This window comes from Epinephelus fuscoguttatus, linkage group LG2 (genome assembly GCF_011397635.1).
Source record: "Epinephelus fuscoguttatus linkage group LG2, E.fuscoguttatus.final_Chr_v1".
NCBI lineage: Eukaryota > Metazoa > Chordata > Actinopteri > Perciformes > Serranidae > Epinephelus > Epinephelus fuscoguttatus.
The window spans coordinates 36,886,840-36,909,798 of NC_064753.1; the positions used below are offsets into that span (position 1 = coordinate 36,886,840).

At 39.9% G+C, this 22,959-nt stretch overlaps 1 protein-coding gene across 1 annotated transcript in view; it reads left to right on the top strand.

Annotated features, from left to right (window-relative positions):
• Positions 1–22,959, top strand: part of homer2 (homer scaffold protein 2) — a 42,391-nt gene that overhangs the window by 15,295 nt on the left and 4,137 nt on the right. Inside the window, exons 3-8 of the mRNA XM_049599917.1 lie at positions 11,635–11,766; positions 12,086–12,178; positions 14,923–15,062; positions 17,510–17,666; positions 18,217–18,327; positions 22,660–22,740. Of these exons, the coding sequence (XP_049455874.1) occupies positions 11,635–11,766; positions 12,086–12,178; positions 14,923–15,062; positions 17,510–17,666; positions 18,217–18,327; positions 22,660–22,740 (714 nt within the window). The remainder of the gene's footprint in view (positions 1–11,634; positions 11,767–12,085; positions 12,179–14,922; positions 15,063–17,509; positions 17,667–18,216; positions 18,328–22,659; positions 22,741–22,959) is intronic.

The window sequence follows — 22,959 nt, forward strand, 5'->3', positions numbered from 1 at the left end:
GTGTGAGGACAGTCATCTATGGCTGCCTGTTTTACCCTTCAAACATCCGACTCATTAAAACACTGGGGGAAAAAACACTGAAATCAATATCATGATAGGATATTTTCCATCAATACATGTGCATGGCAAATATATGAAAAATCACAAATAAATGAACCGTGTTCCACCATCATGCTTTACACCAGACCAAACTCTTTATATGTGCTAAACAACAGCTTAACAGCTAATCTTAATTACATGCTCCGAGTCATGAAAAGCAACTAATTATTGTTTTCACTGTTGATTAATGTGGTGATCATTTTTTCAGTGTATCAAATAATTGTTTTGACTATAAAAATGCCCATCACAGTTACTCAGAATACAAGGTTATGTCTACAAATCACTTGTGTTTTCATGACCAAAATCAAAATATAGTCAATTGACAAACAGATAAAAGCAGAGAAGCAGCAATATTTTTATAGCAGAGGAGCTAAAAAATATTAAAGTGTAGGCTCGACATTATTTCTTGATAAATGACTAATGAGTTGAAGAAGAAAGAAGAGGAGGAGAAGGAGGAATATATACTTTATTAATCCCCGAGGGGAAATTATTTTTTTTCACTCTGTTGTCATATACACACAGGCCTGAAATACACACGTGCACAAACAGGACCTATACATGCATTAAATGGAGAGATTGCCCAGGAGGCAAACTGGCACCTCTCCAGCTATCAGTCCACACTCCATATTTGGTCTGGGTGGGGACTTGAACCGGCAACCCTCCGGTTCCCAATCCAGATCCCCATGGACTGAGATGGTTTATTCACTTACTGATTATTCGACTTATCTCTTAGCTCCAATTTGGACATAAATTTGTTGGTCAGTAATTATATGGAATTATCACCATGGCATGATTTAAGTCTCTAAATGATAATAATTTATCACTCAGCCCAAATTGTGATGTTTATCAGATGAGATAATTGTTGTTTCACAGCTGGAAAATTAGAGTCAGAAAAGCACAGGGGGAAAAAAAAGACATCTCGTAGTAAAAAAAAGAGATCTTAGAAAATGCTCTTGTCATTCCCAGGGCGTCAAATACTGCCACTTTGCCCTGCCCCTCGGCATGTGATATCAATGCTGGTCAACTGGTTGAGAGTATATACACCATACATAATATCACATTTCTCATGTCATTTGTACACGACTAAATATAATTATGTCTAGGCCCACATAGCATCACTTTAAATGTGATTCAGCCTGCTGCCTAGCTAAATTGGTCTCTATTAAGATAGCTATGAGTTTGTTTAAGGTTTACAAATATATGTTAATGGTTCAGTGCAGAACAGTAAGATGTAGGTTAGAAGTTAGGGTCTGAACATCAGCAAACATCCCCGTTAACAAATTACCAACAGCAGCCAAGAGCTGCACACCTGTTGTGTGGCAATTAAACCCAATTATGTATAATTTACTATCATCAGCAAATGGCCAACAGAAGTCACACTTCAGGGACTGTAGTGTTTTTAAATATTGGTCCCACTGGATCAGCTCTTCTTCTCTCCACTCAAATCCTTGTGCATTGATTTTTGACCTGATGTTATGTTTTTCTTTTGATTTTCTGTGTGTTGAAGAACCAGGAATTGTTTGGTTATATAACATGATCATTTTTCAAAATAATTTTGATTTGTTTACAGAAGAGCTTGATGTTGAGCTTAAATCATCTGTGTGATAATAGACACTGTACGAGTGTGCCTATGTCCCATATTCACACCTTCTTCCTCCACTAGCTGAAAGAGTAGATTATGTGTTTCCATGGCGATCTTGTCTCTGCGTGAAAACTGGAGGAGAATTATGACAGAGGTAGTATCCCTCTGCTGACACTGTCAGGCAATCACTTTTCCCACAATCTTAAATCACACAGATTACCTGCAGAGCCACTTCAGGGACCAAACAGGTCGACGGATGTTTGAATCTGTTTGTGTCCTCATAGTTTGTCTTTTTGACATGCACCTTTGTGTTTGGGTGAAGGGCCTGTAGAGTTCAGGAGTTAGGATTACCAACCCAACAGCTGAGGGGTGGGTCTCACAGGAACTCGACACAGATATATACAAATATAGAGTATCTGCATGGTAAGCAGTTTCTGCCAGTGCATGGAACTTCTTAAAATGACAAATAAATGCAAACAGCATATGGGATTTTAGTTCTGTTGTGATTTTTACATCAGGAATACATTTTCTTGTGCAGGTTAATCTTTGAAATAAATAAATACACATTATTTCTGTTTCCCTGCAAAGCATTGTGAGTCAAAATATGTTAGCTTCAAAATAGCTCTCTTCCCACAGCTAGAAACCAGAGAGGCAAGACTCTAATCTGTTATGTCATCAAGCAGCACTTATGCAGCTACAGCACTGACAATACTACTTGCATGTTTTATTTTTACAAAAGAAAATGTCAGAAAAACATCTAAAATGTACTTAATTTCTCGTTATATGCATCTATATGTTTGTATGTCCTCTGTATCGTCAAGGCCAGGAGTCCTCTCTCTGCTCCCCCACCCTGTCAGCCTCCCTGTCCTGTTGTCTCTCCACTCTCCTTTGACCTTGAGTAACAAAGCAGTGCGTGTCATATAATGTCTGCAGGCAGCAGCTATATGTGAGCCATGAAGATTAACATCTATTAAATAAAAAGTTATGTCAGTTAAAATGGAGATGACTCCCACTGATTTCAATTTTAATCCTGTTTCCAGTTAATTTAAGTGAGTCAAAGTGGTGTGGGTCTGAGCAAAGTAACGGAAAGCGAGGGAATGTTGAGTCATTTCGAATGAATGTTAAATATAGTTTGTATTATGTACACTAGCTGCGAGGGAGACAGGTCTGTCTAGAGGAATAGTCTGTGCTGCTGTGCACACTAACTATGACAGACCGTCAGCTTATATTCGTCCATCCGTGATGGCCGGGCAACTCGGTGATGATGATATGGCAAGTAGAGGAGCATATCAGCATTTTTGACTCTCGCTCATCCTGAGTTGCACTTCTCACACAGCGATGTTCAACGATGACAACACAGTGAAGGGTTTTCTTGCTGTACTTTAGTGTGATTACTTTCGGAGTTAATGTAAAAATCTTTCAGCTCTTTTTAGGTTTGAATATTTTTCATTTTTATGTTCTCATATTTTTCTCTCTGACATCCTACTCTCTCTTCAACTACCTATTTTTTCTTTATTTCTTACTACTTCTCTCACAGCCAGTGTCCAAAATTAACATTTTGGCTCATGTGCTGAGGCCTGGTGAGCTAAAAGACACGTTTCTGCCAATAATAATCATTTAAATTCCTCCAAGTGAGCTTGTTGAGTGAGATTGTGGCTGATAGGTTTGTTAACTAGTGTAATGTATATGCCAATTCTACAAACTACCGCCAAGTTCCCTGTGTTACCTTCACCTCGCTCCTCTATAAAGTCGTGTCTACACTAGTTTCTCTACCTGTGTGTCATAAAAGTTTTGTTCCCCTTAGAAAAAGCATTGTTTGAACTGGGGATAAAAGGGCAGCTCTGTTGCTAGAATAAAATGTTAGCATTGTACATTTCTGCAAACCACAAATACGTCGTTAAATTTGTACATTTTTATGTATCATATAAACATTTGTCCACGCTGAAACTCTGTCATCGGGAGGTGGAGGGGATGGTGATGTGTTACATAGGCGAGACCAACAGACAACAAAACTGATTGTAAAGACAGCAAGTCAGTGCTGTCAGCGATGTTTAAGGCACTAAGAGATGTTGTTTTTACTGAGACATCACTGCTTTTCTTGCTGGGATTTTGCCCCCCCCAAACTGGATATTTTAAGCCAAAACATGATCTTGTCCTAACCTTACCCAGCCTTTGTGGCTGAACATAACTACAGGTTAACTACAGCGTTGAAAGTTAAAGTGTCAACAGTTCAGCTATATAATAATGTGCAAATGAAACCTATGTGTGGTTTGCAGAAATGTTTCGTGCCTGTTTTTCTGGCAACTGGGTTAGAAGGGGACGTGTCAACCCTGCGCCTCACAGTCCGATATTTGCTGCCCGTGCTTTCAAATTGTAGTTTGGATTAATCACTAAAATCAAACTAGTTTGGGTACTTCTACTCATGATTAGAGAAAGCAAAGGGTTGATGAAAGTTTTCAAACAGTCATCTATTAGGATTAATTTGCACTCACACCAAAGCTGGTATGTGCTAATGTCAATCTCCAACATCAGGAAGGTCAGTATTGTAAACAACACTGCACATAACAATTTGTCAGAAAAACAAACAAAACAAATTATTAAAAAACAAGCTTGAATTAAAGTTGTGCAAAGATACACATGAAGGTCTCTGTGCAGGGAAAGGTGTTATGGGTGACCAGACCAACACTTTGTGGAGTCCTGTGCATCAGAATAAGTTGATCCATTTTCCTGTACGGACAATATCTTTAATACCTTCATATTCATATTATCTATGTGTGTTTACTTATGTGCAGCCTGGAGAAGCATGTCTATAGTTATTATGGACAGTTCTATATAATAATGGCAATAAATAGGCTGATAGTTAACAAGGGAGTTAGCCATGTAGGACTTTGTATACAAGGAGAAGGACCTTAAAATCAACTCTAAATGTAACAGGAAGCCAGTGCAGAGCAGCTCAGACTGACCTCATGTGCTCTCTCCTCTTGGTTCTGGGTAATAGCCGAGCTGCAGAGTTTTGTATGAGCTGACGTCTCTCAGTGGTGTTTTTTGTGAGGCCAGTAAAAAGTGCATTACAAGAGTTGAGTCAGCTTGGAGAAAAAAAAGGCATCAATCAGTTTCTCTGCATCTTTTTCATTTAGAAATGGTCGTACCTTATCTGTGTTTCTGAGGTGGAAAAATTATGTTTTCGTCACCTTGTTAATGTGGGACTTGAAGCTTAGATCTGAATCAAGGATCACACCAAGACATGTCACCTGGGATTTAATCCAGGGAGTTAAATTCCCCAATTATTAAGCAGCATTTTTCTTTTTTGCTTTGTGAAATTATGCTCATCTATGATATGTAAGATCAGAGCTTTAATAATAAACACAGGCTCCAATCATTATGGAAAGTATGAGGACCAGCTTATTCATAAGTCGGTAGATCCTTATAAGTTTGTGCGGAAATACAACAGCCTTCACTTTAAGATTTTAATGTGGTGGTACACCCCTGACTAAGTTAACCCTCCTCCCTTTGGAAACCAAACCTGCGTCATTGGCACCGGAGAACGATGTGTTTTTGCAGTCCTTAATATATGGTGAGATGAAATTCATCAGGTCATTGGCAGGCATACAAAAAAATATTTAACATTTCACTTCATCTACATCACACCTCTGCTTGATGAGCAATCATAATTTTCCATTTTGCTGCCTGCTTTGATGAGAGGACACGGCGACCATTATCTCATCTTTCTTTGGCCATGTTTCAGTTATAACACTGCTGCCAGTTCTGCCTGTTCATCATCATCATGACCATCCTCGCTGCCCATTTGTCACCATTATTTTGATATATGTATCCTTCAAAATTAATATTAAGTTAGACGTCACTTAAGTCTGCAATTGTTGACCAGTTAGTGAGTCAAACAGTGAGATATTCAAATGTTATGAGCAAGTGCAGTAATATCGACCAATTTACATTTTTAATGTTGATATTATTCAAGTATCATGTTCCAGGCTTTTAGACAAAAACCTTTTACGATATGTGGAATGGAGTCACAAATTGACCGAGGGTTTTGGCTCTCTAACAAGACATTCAAGTTTTTATCATCTTAAAAAAGCAACCGCTCTGTGTAGAGCGAGCTACGACAAAATCTCCTGGCATTTAGTGCTTGTCATGTGATCACAGCCCTTTCCTCTCCCATGTTCCACGTCTCCTATCTTACTTACTGACTCTGCAGATTCTCTGCTCTCTGCAGACACATAATCGGTTGAGGAAGATTTCTCCTATAACCTCCTGGCTGTCTCCGAGTTTCTAACTGACCCCCAGGCCACTGGCCAACCCAGCTTCGCTCTGCGCCTCTTGTGCCACTTGATCCGCAGCGCGGCTCACCACCGGCACAGCTGCCAGCGTCACTCCACTTCCCCTCCCTCTGTCTCACCCTCCCACTCTCACTCGCTTGCTCATCAGTCGTACACTCATACATGCCACCACAGTCACAGGGCCCACGGAGATGGGGGCAGCCAGGTAGTGCTGTATGTTAACGTACACAGATCATCAGTTGGGATTCCACATCATGGTTGTCAAAGTGCAGTACTTCAATATTTTTTAATACCACGTGTTTAAAACAAGACAGTTCCTGTTAATTGTATATTCAATAGGATTGAAAATACTTAAGATATAATAAGTGAAAAAAACAAACAGGTCTGCGATCAGATTTTCAACCCAAGGCTGTACAGATGAAACAATTAGGAAGGAAATCAGCTGGGGTGTCATTTATCTGTGTAAACAGGCTTGAACTATACGTTTGCCTCCAAGCATAAATTGGGATTTATTAAAAAACTCAACTCAAATTTATTTATAAAGCACATTAAAAACACCTCGCATAAAGATAAGTCAAAAGACGTCAAAAGAAAATAAAACTTGATGAGTAAATGTGCGTACATTTACGAAAACGGAAAACTCTTGAACATTTATGTGGTGTTTTGCATTGACCATTTACGGTTGAATGTTGGTGTGTAGAGGACAGGATATGAGGCTGATGATTTGGGATAGTGTTGTCACAATACCTGAATGTCTATTTGACATTAAGGGGCATACAACTTAATTTTTTAATTAATAGAAAAATCTAACAAGGCTGTAACATGACAGTGACGACTTCTCTTTTCTTGGTTAGTAGCAGAAAAAAGCAGAATGACTGTACTAAACATTAAGAATAAAACTTTTTTTTTACATCAGTGGAAACATTTTTTTTCTTGTGGTAGTTCAAATGTTCATAAGCCTTTAAAATTGTCACACATTCAAAATGCAATTAAGTGCAAGTGAAAAAACAAAACCGTGCCACAGAAGCCTCTGTGCAACCGGAGTGAATGAGACAAGTGATGACAAGACAGCAGTGTGAGTGAGTGGGAGAAGGCGGGGGGGCACTGCAGTGGTGTGTGTGTGTCAACTCGCTGATGGAGAACGGAGAGAACGAGAAAATAGTATCAGTAGTATGAATACTGCGTTAGATAAGTATTGAAACAGTTTCAAATTTTTAATATGTATTGATAAATTGATATTTTTGACAACACAATTTGGAATTTATTTAAGTAAATTGCGCACTGGCAGGCATATGCAAGGTTTTATAATTTTAATAGGTTTTTTGCATATGTACGTTTCCTCCTTTGTACATACTCAAACATTTACTGTGGATTGTCTCTCTCAACATGTGACTGGAGTAGTGTGCTCAGTGACTTTTTCTGTACTGGCACTGTGTGCAGGTTGTAATTTAAAAAAAGAGGAAAAAAATCCTATTTTGTGTGTTGAAGACTTTTTTTTTTTCATTTAGCTGTGTTTTGAAAGAGACATTGAGTATGTTTTTTTGTTACAAAAGCATTATATCGAAGTTTAATATTCTGGTATCATGACAACAATATCTGTAAATGCCTTTTTCTGTTTGATATTCATATTTCTCTGTAAAGCCTTTTTATGCGTAAGGCTTGTGCGACATAGGTGAGTTCATGGTCACAATGTTTTTCTCTCTCAAAACATCTCACATTTATCATAGTATGGCCATATCACATAAAATATTATTATATTATTTTGTCCAACCAGCAGTCCAAAATCCAAATATACTCAGTTTACAATCCTAAAATACAAAGAAATGCAGCATATTCTAATAATAAAGAAGCAGGAACCAGGGGATGTTTGGTATTTTTGCTTGACAGAGTAACCTTGATAAAGTTCTAGATTTCTATCAGTCAAGTAGTCGATTAATTGACTGCATTTCTTTCAGCTCTACATCAATCAAAACTCTTATGTGTAAAACACAAACTTCATTTACAATGAAGTTTGGTAGCTTATTACAATTACATTGAAATAGTGAAGTCAGTCATCATAATATTTGGATTGTGGTTCAGCTCTAGTTGTGGTTTTTGAGTAAATTTCACGCATGTAGAGCAGGACATTGATGCAAGCCTTAGGTCTGTAGTGCGTGCGTGTGTGCATGTGTGTGTGTGTGTGTGTGTGTGTGTGGTGTCAGAGGTGTATAGTTAATCTTGCTCATTACCCTGTAACACACTGCAGAGGTGGCAGGTTCAGTGACTCACTGTACCTTTCACTTTCTACCTTTCCACCTATAGGTTATTAAAAAAAAAGACAGGTTGATAGTCTTATGTGCCAATTTTGCTCATTTAATGTTCTTAAATCAAAATCAAAAGCTGGATGCATTCATTTTCTGTTGTATAATTGGGTAGTTCAGTCGTATCTTCCCAACAAGGTACTGGTTAACGACCTCAGCTCAGTGTTAAGTGAAATGTGAAATGTCAGTTCTCAATGTGAAGAGGTGAAACTTCAGGCAGAAGCTCTGAACATGATGTGTAGAGAAAGCTCTGACAGGGTTTCCAGCAAGCAGAGGAAATAAAACTGAGAAGAAATTTAGACTCTAATTGGCCGATTGACAAAATATTTTAACTTTAATAAATCTGAGTACTACTTTTTCAAAAGGAAACATTGTATTTTGATTTATATATTTCTTCTGGACATTTTATGCGTAAACTGTTGGTTACGTATGTTTACAGTATGGTTACCTCATTTTTTCCTTTTTATTTTTTTATTTTTGCCCCATCCTGCAGCAACAGCCCAGTTTCTTCACAATGATCATTAAAGTTTCATCTTATCTTAACACTTCTCTTTGAGCTGACACGGTGAGCTCTGTTAAATATTCACTCAGCTGCTTGAGATGAGACATGTCGGTGTTTTTCTGGCTTCGCTCAGGTTCCTCTTAGGGGGGGAAATGAGGTAACTGTTTTGATAAAGCCTCTGAAAGCTTTATGATTTTAAAATTAGATTAGTGGCACCTTGGTAAATTGCCACTCTCTTTATAAACCCTTGATGTGGGAATGCAGCCTGAATTAGAGGTTGCGACTGTAATCTTTGCAGCATGACACTGATAGAGGTCTGTTTCTGTGTATGTGCAGTCTCCAGGATCCATTAGTATTGTTCTGCATGGGTCAGAAACGTCTAAGAGGGTATTGATTGCGTGCTAATGTCCTCATTCTGTTAGCTCAGTCTCTGCTTTTTTTAGGTATGTGTCCAGTAATGATGCAGTGTAAAGTGTTTTAACACCTCAGCCACTGAAAAAAATGGAGAGGGAGACGGTGGGGGCGTAGGAAAGGACACGAGTCTGTCAGCAATTTGAATTCTCAAGTCCTGTGATCAGAGCCATGTTGCTATGAAACAAGGGCTGCACCGTGATTAAACTGTCTTCTATTCTTCTTAATTGTTGGGGGTAATTTGCATGTGCTGTTTTTAAGTTCTCTTATATCTTGGCAGTGAGATTTGGCTTGTGTACATGCGCAGTAGTAAATTAAAGCTGATTGTGTTTGTGTACACATCCAGCTGTTCATATATGATTAGACATGTTTATATGTACGGTGATGCAGCGAACACACATCGCTGCAGTGTGGTCTTGCTGAAGTAGTGTTTTAAGAGTCTGTTGGTTTCTGCTGTCACTGCCGTGTGCACTGGTTACAATTTTAGACTGCAGCAGATGTTTTGGAGCAGCTGATTTACTGCATAGCTGCAACAACAGGTGAGCATGTACTGTAGCAAATATGGAGGCTGTAATTTGACTACTTAGGGGTTAGTGGGTCAGCAGTCGCCACTATATAGTGTTTGTCTGTTTGTGTGTGTCAGTATTTTTATTTATTAAGTTTGTGAGCAAATTTTTAGCTCAAATTGTAAAACAAAATGATACATAAGATATATACCTTCCCCACCCACATCCTCCCACCTCTGGAGTCTATGACGGACCACATTAAATTGAGTGGGGAGACTTTGAGACTTTCTTTGCGCTGCTGCGTGTGCCCACATCTCCAAAGTGAAGGGTTTTAGGCAATTGACAGCTCAAGTTATCGCCTACAATGTCACGAAAAAATGTGAGCCATTCTCTGGTGCTCAGATTGTGAGGTGGCAGCCGTCTCTGGACTCACAGTTTTTGGCGGCTGTAAAACCTCCATTAATAATTCTTTTTTCATTTAACTGAGTTGTCATTTAAAAAGTATTTCACTACTAGAAAGATAGTCTTCTCATAAAATTAGGCTGTCTGTGCAGTTAAAAAGATGAAAATAATTTGGAAATTGGTGCTACATGTCCAGAGAAAGCAGTGAAAAAGGGCTGCATGTGGCATTTGCTTTTGTTTAAGAGGCAGAAAACCTACAACTTCCAGAATTCACTGTGCCGCATTAGGCCAATAAACACTCCTGCTGGTGGGTGACATAATGCGAGCTTGTCCTTTTTCACACAGGAAACAATACACGCCCAACTGGTAACAAACAATCTTGAATTAAAGTTTAACGGCAAGCTAAAATGCGTTTCTGAAAACATTTTGGCGAGAAAAAGGCAGCACAGAGAGTCTTGGTTCATATTTGATCAGCACTAATTAGTTTTACTGTTTGATCTGAGTTTGAGAGAGTGTAGGGTGGCTTTCTCTCCCTCGATTCACTTCTATACTCTTTGTCCGTATTGGCAGGAATGAACAATCTGTAGTGAGAACATCAGCCCCGAGCAATCCTGCCTACAGCCAGCGAAAATCTGCCGGATGGTGCAAAACGTCTCATCTGGCAGATTTGAGCTTGAAGATGAGCAAGTAGATCTGGGCGCTGGTGAGATGGAGAGAAGTTTACCACAGTTCATTTACACATGCTGCCCACATCGTTACGATACAAAGCTGGTTGAAAATCAGCAGAGTATCCCTTTTAAGTAGTGCTCATGTGGTCTTACCTTTCAATTCAGAGAAAACTTTGGATACTCACTCCCAATTGTTCTGAACAGAGGAACCGAGGAACAAATGTTACAAGTCTAACGCGGTTCTTGTTTCACGTGAAACCTGATGGCAAGTATAGTTAACTCTGTAGTGAAACATAAAATGAATAAGCTCTGGTTCAGCTTCTTTGAGTGTGTGTCATTTTTTCTGATTGAAGATGGATTCTTTGATTTACAGGACGTTGTGAGACACTAAGACTCCCACCATTTTTCATCTGGCAAGAATATATTTCTAATTTCTTTCCTTTTTATGTATAAATTGTTTTCCCCTCTATAGAGAGAATAGATAATTAGTCTTTGAGTACTTCCAAAGATTGCTTTGTAAACAGTATAGCTTTGTATTGTAGAGAGGCTCTCAAACATGCATATGAATCAGACTGTTTTGATGAAATGGATCATCCTAAGAAAGGGTATTACAGATTTGCTCTGTATCAATGGAGCTACAATAGGGGACTGGCCTTTGTTTAATCATTCATTATGTGAATGCAGCTGCTGGAGCTCCTTCTTTAAAGGAATCCTGACCCGCAAAATAATTTGTACATCAGTTACTCACCCCGTGCTACCTGGAATTTGTGAAAAAAAAAAAGGTGTTGAAAGCCTGCTCATCTGTATTGATTATTAGTGTGATCTCTAACAAGACTTGGAAATTAATGAAAGTTGTTTTGTCCTAACAGGTGATCATCAACAGTACCATCACACCCAACATGACGTTCACTAAGACATCACAAAAGTTTGGCCAGTGGGCGGACAGCAGGGCCAACACTGTATTTGGACTGGGCTTCGCTTCGGAGCAGCAGCTGGCCAAGGTGAGAGGAAACATTTCTGCAGCATCACATGAATCACAAAAGCATCAAGCTTAGAGACGATTTATGTATTTCTCACTAAAACTGGAGTGTGACAGTGCACAGTTCGTCATTAACTGAACATTAACTGGAAAAAATGAAGCAATCAGAAAAGGATTTAAAGACAGGCCTGTGTCTGATTCTTAAATCTTTACTATCACCAGATAATTTGGCTCCATGATCTCCCAAAACGTTTTAAGGCGAGCCACACCGTTTGTGACATTTCAGCGCTTGTATTACCACTAATCATCACAGCTCTCACACATCTCTCTCATATTTTCAGTTTGCTGAGAAGTTCCAGGAAGTAAAAGAGGCAGCCAAGCTGGCAAGGGACAAGTCTCAAGACAAGGTGGAGACGTTGAGCAATCACTCTGAGGTAAATTATATCTCTCTGCTGTCTGAAATTCTGATTCAGTAACACCTCTGCTTTGCTATTGTCCCCTTTACAGTCACTGTTGGCCTCCACAGAGAAAAACTAGCGATGAAAACATTTCAGTTTAGCTTACTCTCCTTTTGTTTTTAAAGATGTTTTTATTGAAACAAACAAATACACATGAGAAAAATAAACAGATATATACAGAGAACCCATACCACCCCCCCCCCCCCACAGCCCTGGTATGGTAGAAATGTCACCCTCTTTCAGAATTGAACATAGAAGAAATAAAATTCCAACTATAAGTGCAACTTGACTGCAAAGCGGTAATTCTAGTTCATTTTTCTCTTATGTGTGCTGTATGAAAGGACTTGCCCCTTCAAATATGCTTTTAAGGCCTCCCTATGTTGGCGTGGCAAGAAAATTTGTTTTAGTTTGAATGAATTATATGGCCTTCATAAATAAAATTAATTCCTTAAGAAAATATGTTTTAAATCCCTAGCAGTGATGGTTGTGTGATATCCGTCTCTCAAGTCTTAAGTCGATTCTGGTCAGATAGAATGGCTGATAAACAGGAGCCTTTATTAACCCTGGAGATCATACTTTGGCAAACACGTGGATTCTAGAGTAGGAACTATGGGTGTTTGAGAAGAAGGAAAAGTGCATTTGTACGTCACATAGTACGTTACATTTGGAATAAACAGATGCCACAAATGGCATAACCTCAAGTTCCTAATGCCCTGATCCAGGACTGAAATAACCCTTTAAGGATCTTGGTGTGGATCTGTCCATTGTTGGCTCTAAGGCTAGATCTTACCAAACAATAGTCCTCAGTGGTCCCAAGTTTTAATACCACATCATCAAAGAAATCAGGACTGTTGTTGTCTTTGTGTTCTTTTCTGTATTTTTCAAATGGAAACTTCCACTTAACCGCTATCAGAAAGTAGTGACGTAGGTTACAGCGCTGATTCCTCACCCCCCACACACACTCTTCACTGATTGTAATCATTGAGAGTGAGAAAAGTGTTAGCTTGGAAGCTCTGAGCTTGGAGGTGGAACATGGTGCCATTAAACTTTTATTTAACAAGGTGAAGACACGTTAAGATTCAATATAATACTGCATTTGTACTGTATGAACACATTAATGGATCCATAGGCAGTGTATTACCCACGGTGAGATGGCGGTTAGCACGTTCCCAGCTTGGAGAAGCAAACAAGAGTACCGAGGCACAGAAGCTAAACAATGTAGCCTACAGCTGTGGACGCCATGTTAGTTTGGTTCCAAAAGTCACACATTGACACAAACTAATCAGCGGCAGTGGTAGAACGGTAGTTCCTGGTGTTCTGGGAGGTAAAAATACTGTTTCTGTCAAAGGAGTCTGGTGGCTGTGGACGGGAACAGCAGCAAAATATATTTTGGTCCTCCAAAAATAGGACCACCAAAAAAGAAAAATCCACATCAGTGTAAGAGTACGCTATATTAAGATTCTTTTACCACTTTAGCTCGCTGTGAGACAGCCCTCTCTGACAGGGAACTGAAGCTGTTATCGATGCTCTCTTCACCCACCAGACTCCATTGACACAAACATTAATTTTACTTCACAGCACACAGGGTTTGCTGGTCTACCACCGACTCGATCGTTAAGTTGGTTTGTTATTTTGTGACTTTCAAAACTGAACTAATGTGTCCACAGCAGTATGTGGGTTTATACGTAGCAACAACATTGTTTTATTTTATTTTTTTTTAAAGATATTTTTCTGGGCATTTTTAAGCCTTTAATTGATAGGACAGATGAGCGTGAAGGGGGAGAGAGAGGGGGAATGACATGCAGCAAAAGGCCACAGGCTGAAGTCGAACCCAGGCCAACAATATTGTGCAGAAATCTACATTGGGTTAGGTGGGAAACAGGTTTTAGAGAGGCTTGGATAAATAGCATTTTAGGTCTAAAAAATACATACTTAGGTCAAAATTTGAATTTTTTCGGATTTGAATACATAGGGAACACTACTGGGAAGCTACAGAATGATGTAAAACCAAACAACAAAAAACAAAATTAATGGAGCCGTCCTTTAAACAAACACTAATGTGTACAGATTCTGTGTTTAGAAATAGCTTTGGGCATAATCAAGTATTCAAATAGATAAGTTCAAATATTTATATGAACTCAGGCCTTTGAGGCTTATTTAATATTACATGTCAACACAACAGAAATAATTAATGTGACAGTGTTAATCGTCATTAAAAAAAAAAAAAAAGGTCAAAGGTCATCCTACCTGGAAGCCACAACAGTAATTAAGAGGACAAGGAAGCCAGTGGGAGTAATAAAACAAAAGTTTATCAGATCACACAAACGACCTTGGATTGATAATTCAGTTAGTGAGTAAACAGCGTAAACAGTAAACAGCATTGATTGGAGGTGGATCCAGCAGCTTGGCCTGCTCTCTGCCTGCACTGACTCCAGATGGCAGAATCCAGACTCGGCTCTGAGACACACAAAGCTGCTGGGCCATATGACATGATAAATACTGGCATCAGTTTTTCCCTCACCCCTCCGCTGTCATAGCTGACGTGTCCGAGGTGTTTACAGTGTTTCATCGAAAGAAGCCCAGAGCCCTTTATCACAGTCAGAGCAAGATTTATGAGACACATTTATAGATTTTAACCCATCAGACCTTTAGAACACTGAAGGTAGACTGAATCAAAACCTGCCCTGCACCATAACACGTCTCCCTCTGTCCCCTACAAGGAGTCTGGACGTGAGACGCCCTCAACCAACCAGGCGTCCAGCATTAATGGGACGGACGATGAGAAGATCTCTCATGTTGGTCCGGAGGCTGCTGTGCTGAAGACCGAGAATGAACGTCTCAAGAGTGCAGTCGAACAAAGGTAAGGTTTTCCTTCATGAAAACCTCAGATGAACCTCTTTACTGTGATGTGCATCTAATTTGCTCTGAATGTGTTCTCCCAAAATCACGCAGCACATAATCTGACAATACAGCTAAACTCACTCCAAAGTGCATCATATTATTTTAACTCACAGCAGCTCTTGATCGCTTTCACACCATTTTTTTCTTGTCTTTTAATTTTCTCTCCACCAAAGTGTGCTCAAATGTTCCCTCTCTTCACTTTATTGCTGCTGGGATGATATCACGTCCCCAAAGGGCTCAGAAATCATCAGATCTAATCTAAAGAGTGACGCTGCTCTGCCCTGCCATTTGATTATATGGCCTTTATAATCCAGATGCCTTGTGTATAAATCAGTAATTGCATGAAACACCAGATGTGGTTCCAGATGGGATTAAAATGACCCAAGGGCATCCGAGTTAACCAGAACTACAGTAAGCAAATTTAGCCAGAATTAGTATTGGGTAGCAACAAAAAAATCACTCACATAGTCGATCCAGATGGGATCAAAGGCCCTGAGGTTAAAAAAAAAAAAGACCAATTAGCAGAACTTTCCTGGGAATACATGCTTTATACACATAAGAAAATTAGAGTTGTGTAGATAACACTTTATTTTCCATTCCTAGAAAAGAACTCATATGTAGTCGTACATTCGTAACAAAGTTCCTGGACAGAACAAGTCGTTTAGTCAGTGCACAACATCTGCTCAGCTGTTAGGGGGGCCCATGGAGGCCAGCAGTCATGTTCAGTTTATTCTGAACCAAAATATTAACATTGCATAATTTTAGTAAAATATAGTCATAATATTGTCACAATGAAACCTCCCTCCCTTTTGAAAGTGGTACAAGTCTTTTTTTTTTTTTTTTTTGTATGCAACTGCAAGCGGGCGGACACAAGAAATTCACCAATCTAAAGTAGGAGAGAGAGAGAGAGCATGGGCATGTGTTGATATGAGTAACGCAGATTTGGGGAGGGGCAATTCACTGGACCTTTTCAGGGGCGCAGCCATTTCTGATTTAGATCAATAGAAGTAAGGGTCCACCATAACCAAGTGGCTGTCACAGTGTACAGAAACATCTGCACTGAGTATGAGCTGGAGGTCCCAAGGTCAGAATGGAAGACACCTCCTAGGGTGGTTGAGAATGACCAAGCTAAGATCCTGTGGGACTTCCAGATCCAGACTGACAAACTGGTGAAAAGAAGCTTTTTCGAGAAGCTCGAAAAATACCAAGGGGTTAAAGAGGAGCTAGAAAAGATGTGAGGAGTAAAGGCGACAGTGGTGCCAGTGGTAATCTGAGCACTGGGAGCTGTGACCCCCAAACTGGGAGAGTGGCTCCAGCAGATTCCAGGTACAACATCTGAGGTCTCTGTCCAGAAGAGCCCAGTCCTAGAACAGCTAAGGTACTGCGCAGAACCCTCAAACTCCCAGGCCTCTGGTAGAGGACCCGAGCTTGATTGCACATCCAGTTGCCCCAGAAGATATTAATAAGATGTAAAGCTTTTCCCTGTAAACTCAGAGGAAGCCATATTATTGACAAAAAGTCAGCTGTGGAAATCTAAGTACTCCTCCCCTCTCAAACGTTATCATTTTAAAAGATTTTCACTAAAGAATGTTTATGTTGGTTTAGTTTGGCCAGTTCAATTAAATAAGATTCCTCTGACCAACTAACTGAACTCAACCAACTCTTTCTCATGATTAGTACTAAATTAGAAAGTTCCTCCTGGGAAACATTCAGAGAGATGAATAGGAAATTACAGATCTGTAAAATTGCTGTGTGATTTTAACACTGACTCTAAACAAAACATTTTTTGTCAGAGGAGAAACATTTGTTTTGACCCTTACACGAACCATTGAATGTCTCCAGGTTGTGGTTGTTAAACACAGTTTGGTCCTCCACTGCTCCCTGTCTTTGCCTGCCCTTTTTCATGCCTTCACGAGGCTTTGGGATTTTGTTCTGTTGAAATGTGTCACAGCAGTGAAACAGCCGAGGACTGCAGAATGCTGTGATGCAAGTCTGTCCGCGTTTGATGGAGAGCAGCACACTTCAAACCAGCCATGCATAAGGAAGGGAACAGTGATGCATACTAAATATACATCACAACCTCCCTGATCTTATTGATAAGACAGAAACACACGCTGTGGTTTGAAAAGATAACAAACTATATGTTGGACTGCATCAGGGCTGCAGCTCATTAGACCTCAGAGACTTTTCCCACTTCTCCTCTTTTTTTTTTTAATCATCTAAATATCTTCTGACAGCGTGATGTACATCGCAGCTAATTAAATAGTCATGACTGGGAGAATTTTGTAGCATTATGTGTCATGTCAGTGGGCACAGGCCTCGGGCTCTTCAGCACTAACCTGTCAAAAATTTTCCTCCATCAATAACTCTCTGGGTCTCTGTCTCCCTCTCTTTCCTGTCTGACAGCAACACCAATGCCAAGAAGTGGGAAACCGAGCTGCAGACTTTAAGAGAAAATAATGCCAGGCTGGTGGACGCACTGCAGGAGTCCTCCGCTAATGTAGAGAGCTGGAAGAAACAACTTAGTGCCTGCAAGGAAGAGAGTGACACGCTCAGGGAAAAGGTAATGCAGTCAGGGAAGTTAAATAATGTACACACACCCATCAATCCTGCTGGCAGAAAAGGTGACGGGTTAGAAACACCGTTGCCTCTTTTATAAAAGGAACAAAACTGCACTGCAAACTCACAAAATGAGAATATACTCTGTTGTAGTTTGATTAATCTATTACTTAAAATGTGTTTAGTGGGAAGAGTGAATTCCTCACCAAGTTTCTCCACTCTGAGCGAGTGAAGTGCTGCACATTTTGGTAGCTTTTGTGCTCCTGCACCAGAGTCTCACTATAAATAGAATTATTTTAGTTTCATAATCAATGTGGGCTGTTACTGCAGCTGGGCTGCTGTTGCAATGATGCTCTTTATTTTGTAACATGCTGCAAGTTTTTTCTCTAATTGCTGGTGTCAGTTTTTGATATGACATCAGTAATATAACACAGCATAATTATTTAGGATTCCACAAACACAAATATGATGGGTAAGGGAAATGGGAATATGTTCTACAACACCTTCCTCATTGATTTACTTTTTCATAAACATCTTTTTCATTTCGTGTGCAGATTGCAGAACTAGAAGCTCAGTGCAACGAAGCCAATCAGGAGAAACAGAAAAACGCCCAGCTGTCTGTACGAGTGCAGGAGCTGGAGACTGAGCTGCAGGACAAAGAGCAGGTGAGACCTCTGCAGCACATTTGTCTTCAATCAACAGAGGGGCACTGCTGAGAGCAGGGTTGTCTGGAAGAGTTTGTAAAACAATAATTTCTGTTACAACGGAGGCGGTACTTTACCTTGAAAGTTTAGGATTTATTCAGCCCCCTTCATCCTTTCTTCATCAAAAAAAATCAGTTTTTATTTTAACACCCCTTCATCTCCTGAAGTTCCACTTCTACATTCTCTTCCTCTTCCAACATTTTGGTGCGTCTCTTCACTGTACACCATCTCTTCGCCTCTTGCTCTTACCCAGTACCACTCCTCTCCCTCAGGAGGTGATTATACCTCAGCAGGAAATGATAGGTTTTGTTGTGGGATCTTGGGTTTTTGTATAGATCGGTCTTGTTATCTTCACCTGCCCACCGAAGCCTAGACCTTTCTGCTGTCCAATTTTTCTCCCAATTTCCTTTTATCTTATTTTCCGTGTTGGCTGTGTTTTAACAGCAATTTACTTTATATTTGTCCTGTTTTGGTTCAACTGAACTCCACTGTGAAAATAATCAGGCTGGGGGAATGTAAATTCAGCCGCTGACTTTGTCTGTAGTCAGAGCAGCAGGGAATTTTGGCACGAATGCCATTAGCCGCATCGCCTTATGTCTACTGCATCAGTCATCTATAATCCAAACTAGCTGACTGTCGGCTCAGCGGAGCCTAATGGTGCTGTTATTTCTAATGAGGATGAGCCCTGCGCGGCCACATAGTCTTTTGACCTTTGCTCGTCACTGGTTAAATGCCTTTTCTGTCTGCAGATAAATGATGAAGGCTGAATTTTAGCAATCACCGTTTTCCTGAAGTGACTGTGTCTCCCCGTCACCGTCATCATCAAAGGGAGAAACAGTCAGCCACGTGTGAAGCAGAGGGAAAGATAAACAAAATGAAGAGTTAAAGAGTTCATAAGTCAGTATGTATTTCTGCTTCAACAGCAGAAGACAGTATGTCAGTATTTTCTGTTCATAGTGGTCCTTATGGTTGTAGTTGGTTACTTTTATGAGAAATAACTAATTTACTGAAACTATCCCTTTATCTACATAGTAGTATATGAGATAGACAATCTGTAAAAAAAAAACAAACATTCCTCTGCCTTTTCTTAGTGCACTTATGGCATTTCACAAACAAGGAAACAAACACAATCGATCAGAGTCTACAACACAGATTTGAGCGCTGATCAAATATGAATCAAAATTCTGTTACTGCATTGCCTGTTTCTTACTACTTATGTTTTCAGAAACATATTTTAGTATAGTGGTTCCCAACTGGTCCATCCACAGGGTCCAGGTTTCTCATTAGTCATTAGTTCAAGGTCCACACAGTTTAATATAATCAGGATCATACTTGTGTTTGGCCATGCAGTCGAGTTAATCTGCTGTCTCTGTTAAGTAGCTGTCTGTTAGTCACTCACTCTACAGCAAGACACGGCACTTCAAAATAAAAGCTCTGTGTTGGAAATTTGCTATACTTAAAAATAAAGCGAGTTTTTCCACAAACTTGACATTTTTGCGAGTCACCTGAGGTCCATTCAGAATGGACCCACGACCCACTTTTGGAACACGACCCGCTGTATAGTGAGAGGGTTTGTGACCCACAAGAAATTGGCAATGCAGTACAGAATCCTGACTTATATTTGACCAGCGCTGCTTAGTTTGACAGTTTGACCACAGTTTGTAAGCGGTGATTGACATGATTGACAGCTCCATTAGGAACTTCTTGACAGTTTTTTAGCAGGTTATAAACCTGAACACTGCAGCAAATCTAGCTTTACACTCTATGAAATTTGTATGATGGCTGAATCAATCAAATTAGAAAACAGGGAAAAAGAAAGTCAGTTACAAAATGTCCAAGGTGACATCTTTATCAGGGCTTCATCTTACAATCTTTTCATTTTCAGATCGTCTGCAGAATAATGTATTGATTAATTGTTATGCATAAAAAATATAAAAACTAAAAAATTGCAGATCACATAATCCTCTAGCTAAAGCTGATGTCATCTGATTCTGTCTGACCAACACTCCAGTTGCTACAGATGAGATGTGATAAAGAAAAGGAAAGAATATGTGGCATTAATGCTTGAAAAATGACTTTTAAGGGTAATTGATTATCGATGACAGATGCAGAAAATTTCCTGTCAATCTACATATCATTGAAATCTAGTCTTCATGTTGCTTCTCAAGTCTGATCAATAAGTCAGACATTAAAAGTCACATTAAAACAGAGACAAGCAGCACATCAACACATTTTAAAAACCAGGAAGAAGCAAATGTTTCTTTGGCTAAATAAATGACTTAAATGAGTAATTCATCCTCAAATATGTTGTCAGTTCATTTTCTGTTGATTGTCTAATCAGTTGATGAACTAGTCATTAAGTTTGAGTTAAACAGTGTTTCAAAACAAAGACCTCATGTGGCTCCGCTGTGTAAAGACCCTTTTAAATTCCCCGAGGTAAACAGCGTGTCTGGAATATTCTAGTTTAGCACCTGGCAGCCTGAGTATTAATAGAACCTATAAGTCTTTCCTTGGAGAGCGGTATATCTTACACAACAACAGGAAGGAAGCAGTTCAAAGAGCCGGAGATGATTTTATAAGATTATAAGCAAAGAATCTCGCTCTCTCGGGGGCTTCAGCTTTTCCACAGTCCTGCATATCAGCCACGATGCTCCTCACAGTGACCGAGGAGCCCGCGGGAGGAAGTCTCATTGTTTGCAGAGCACTGACACAGACGGCCCACAGAGGCTCATCTGCCGAGTGACTCACCCCGTCTAGAAATGCACACGCTCAACTCCTCCAATTAAAAACATGCCTATGAATTATTAAGCAATCACTATGGTGTTGACCCCAGCGCTGGCCAGACGGGAACTAACAGAACAAAGCTGCAGCAGGTGACTACAAAGACTCAGCCAATTATTACTTGGCCAGGAAGTGCTGGGAGCGATGCTATAGATGCTGTGAGACTGTATGTGTTTGTGTGGCTTAAAGCAGCGGAGAGATAAAACTTGAGAGCGATGATAGATATTGAATTGAGAAGAAAAAAAAAACATGTAAGCACAGGGCAGAAAAACAGAATCAAGGCTTCAGTATTCATTCGTCTGTTTTTCTCACGCAACACTTTCACCTTGCTCTTCAATGTTCCTTAGCTGCTTTGTGCTGCTGCCATATTTGTTTGGTACAGTCTGAAATGCGTCTGTAGCACTGAGTACGGAAAAGTTGGAGTCAAGTGCATTATTTGTATGCTACTTTAAATAATAGAGTAAACTTTGTATTTTGTTCAAAGTTCTTGTTGAGCTACTTCACAACAAGCTGAAGGCAGGAGACAGTTAGCTTAGCTTAGCATGAACACTGGCAACACAACAGACAGACATGAAACTGGTTTCAATCTTCTCATTGAACTCTCGGCAACAAAGCGAGTAAGAATAGTGCCCCATATGTTGGACCATGTCTTTAACATCTGAAAAGTTTGGCTTCTTCTGTTAAATGAGCTGTACTTAGGAGAACGAGATAGTGGTAAACACCTGCGGAGGCGTGTCAACTTCAAAATGGCTTCTAATTGTAATTTGTTGTTGTCACCCACCTGCATTCATTTATTAATCAGGATTGGGTGACACCCCCTACCAAGCTTATAAAATGCTTGACTCCTGTCCACCCTTTAGCACCTTGGTAAAGACCTTAAAGTCGAAAGTGGTCAGTGTTTTAATGTTAGCAGCCATGTTTTTTGGAAAAGGCTTTTTAACTTAATGTAAATGCACTTGTTCCTGCTCCACGCATGAGTTCATTTTTTCTCCCCAAATGAGCTGCACCATTCTTAAAGGAACAGTGTATCCAATGGCATCTAGTGGTGAGGATTGCAGATTGCAACCAGCTGAAACTTCTCCTGGTTAGAATTCCTTCAGTGTTCATTATTCGGGACCTTTTTACTGGGAGCTGAATTATCCACAGAGGTCTCCTCCTCTCCAAAACAAACAAAAATAAGTGTTTTTCTGACGCAATCATTGTGGATGGGCTGCTAGTTAAAGTAGCAGATGCGAAAACGTGAATGGCCCTATCTAGACTCAGTGTTTTGCTTGTGTGTTCTGGGTAAGTAGAAACATGGTGATCTCCATAGATGAATGTCTCATTTAAGGTAACAAAAACACAGCAGTTCTTATTTTTTAGGTGATTATACACTAAAGAAAACTTGTATTTCATTTCTGCCAATGTATCTACCTGATTCCTACACTGGATTTTTAAAAGAACAATGTAGACAGAATCAACCTGATATGTTTTGATTGCTTTCAGTGAACTGGTCTCTATTTATTTTCCCAGGAGCTGGAGAACCTGAGGAAGCAGGCAGAGATAATCCCTCAGCTCATGGCGGAGTGCGAGAGCATCACTGCAAAACTGCAGGTACGTTCAAAGGACCCAGGAATCCCACAAACCCCCACATTTCTCTCAGGTGTGATTTACAGCAGAGTATAAAAGCTCAAGCTTACGGCGCAGGCACACGTGAGTAAACGATGTCTGTCAAAGCGAGGTAACACGCAGGCTCTGAGGCGTAAGCAGCACTCTCAGACAGAGGCAGAGAATGAGAGATCCTATTCACCATTCTGCCTGAGGGCTGGTGAC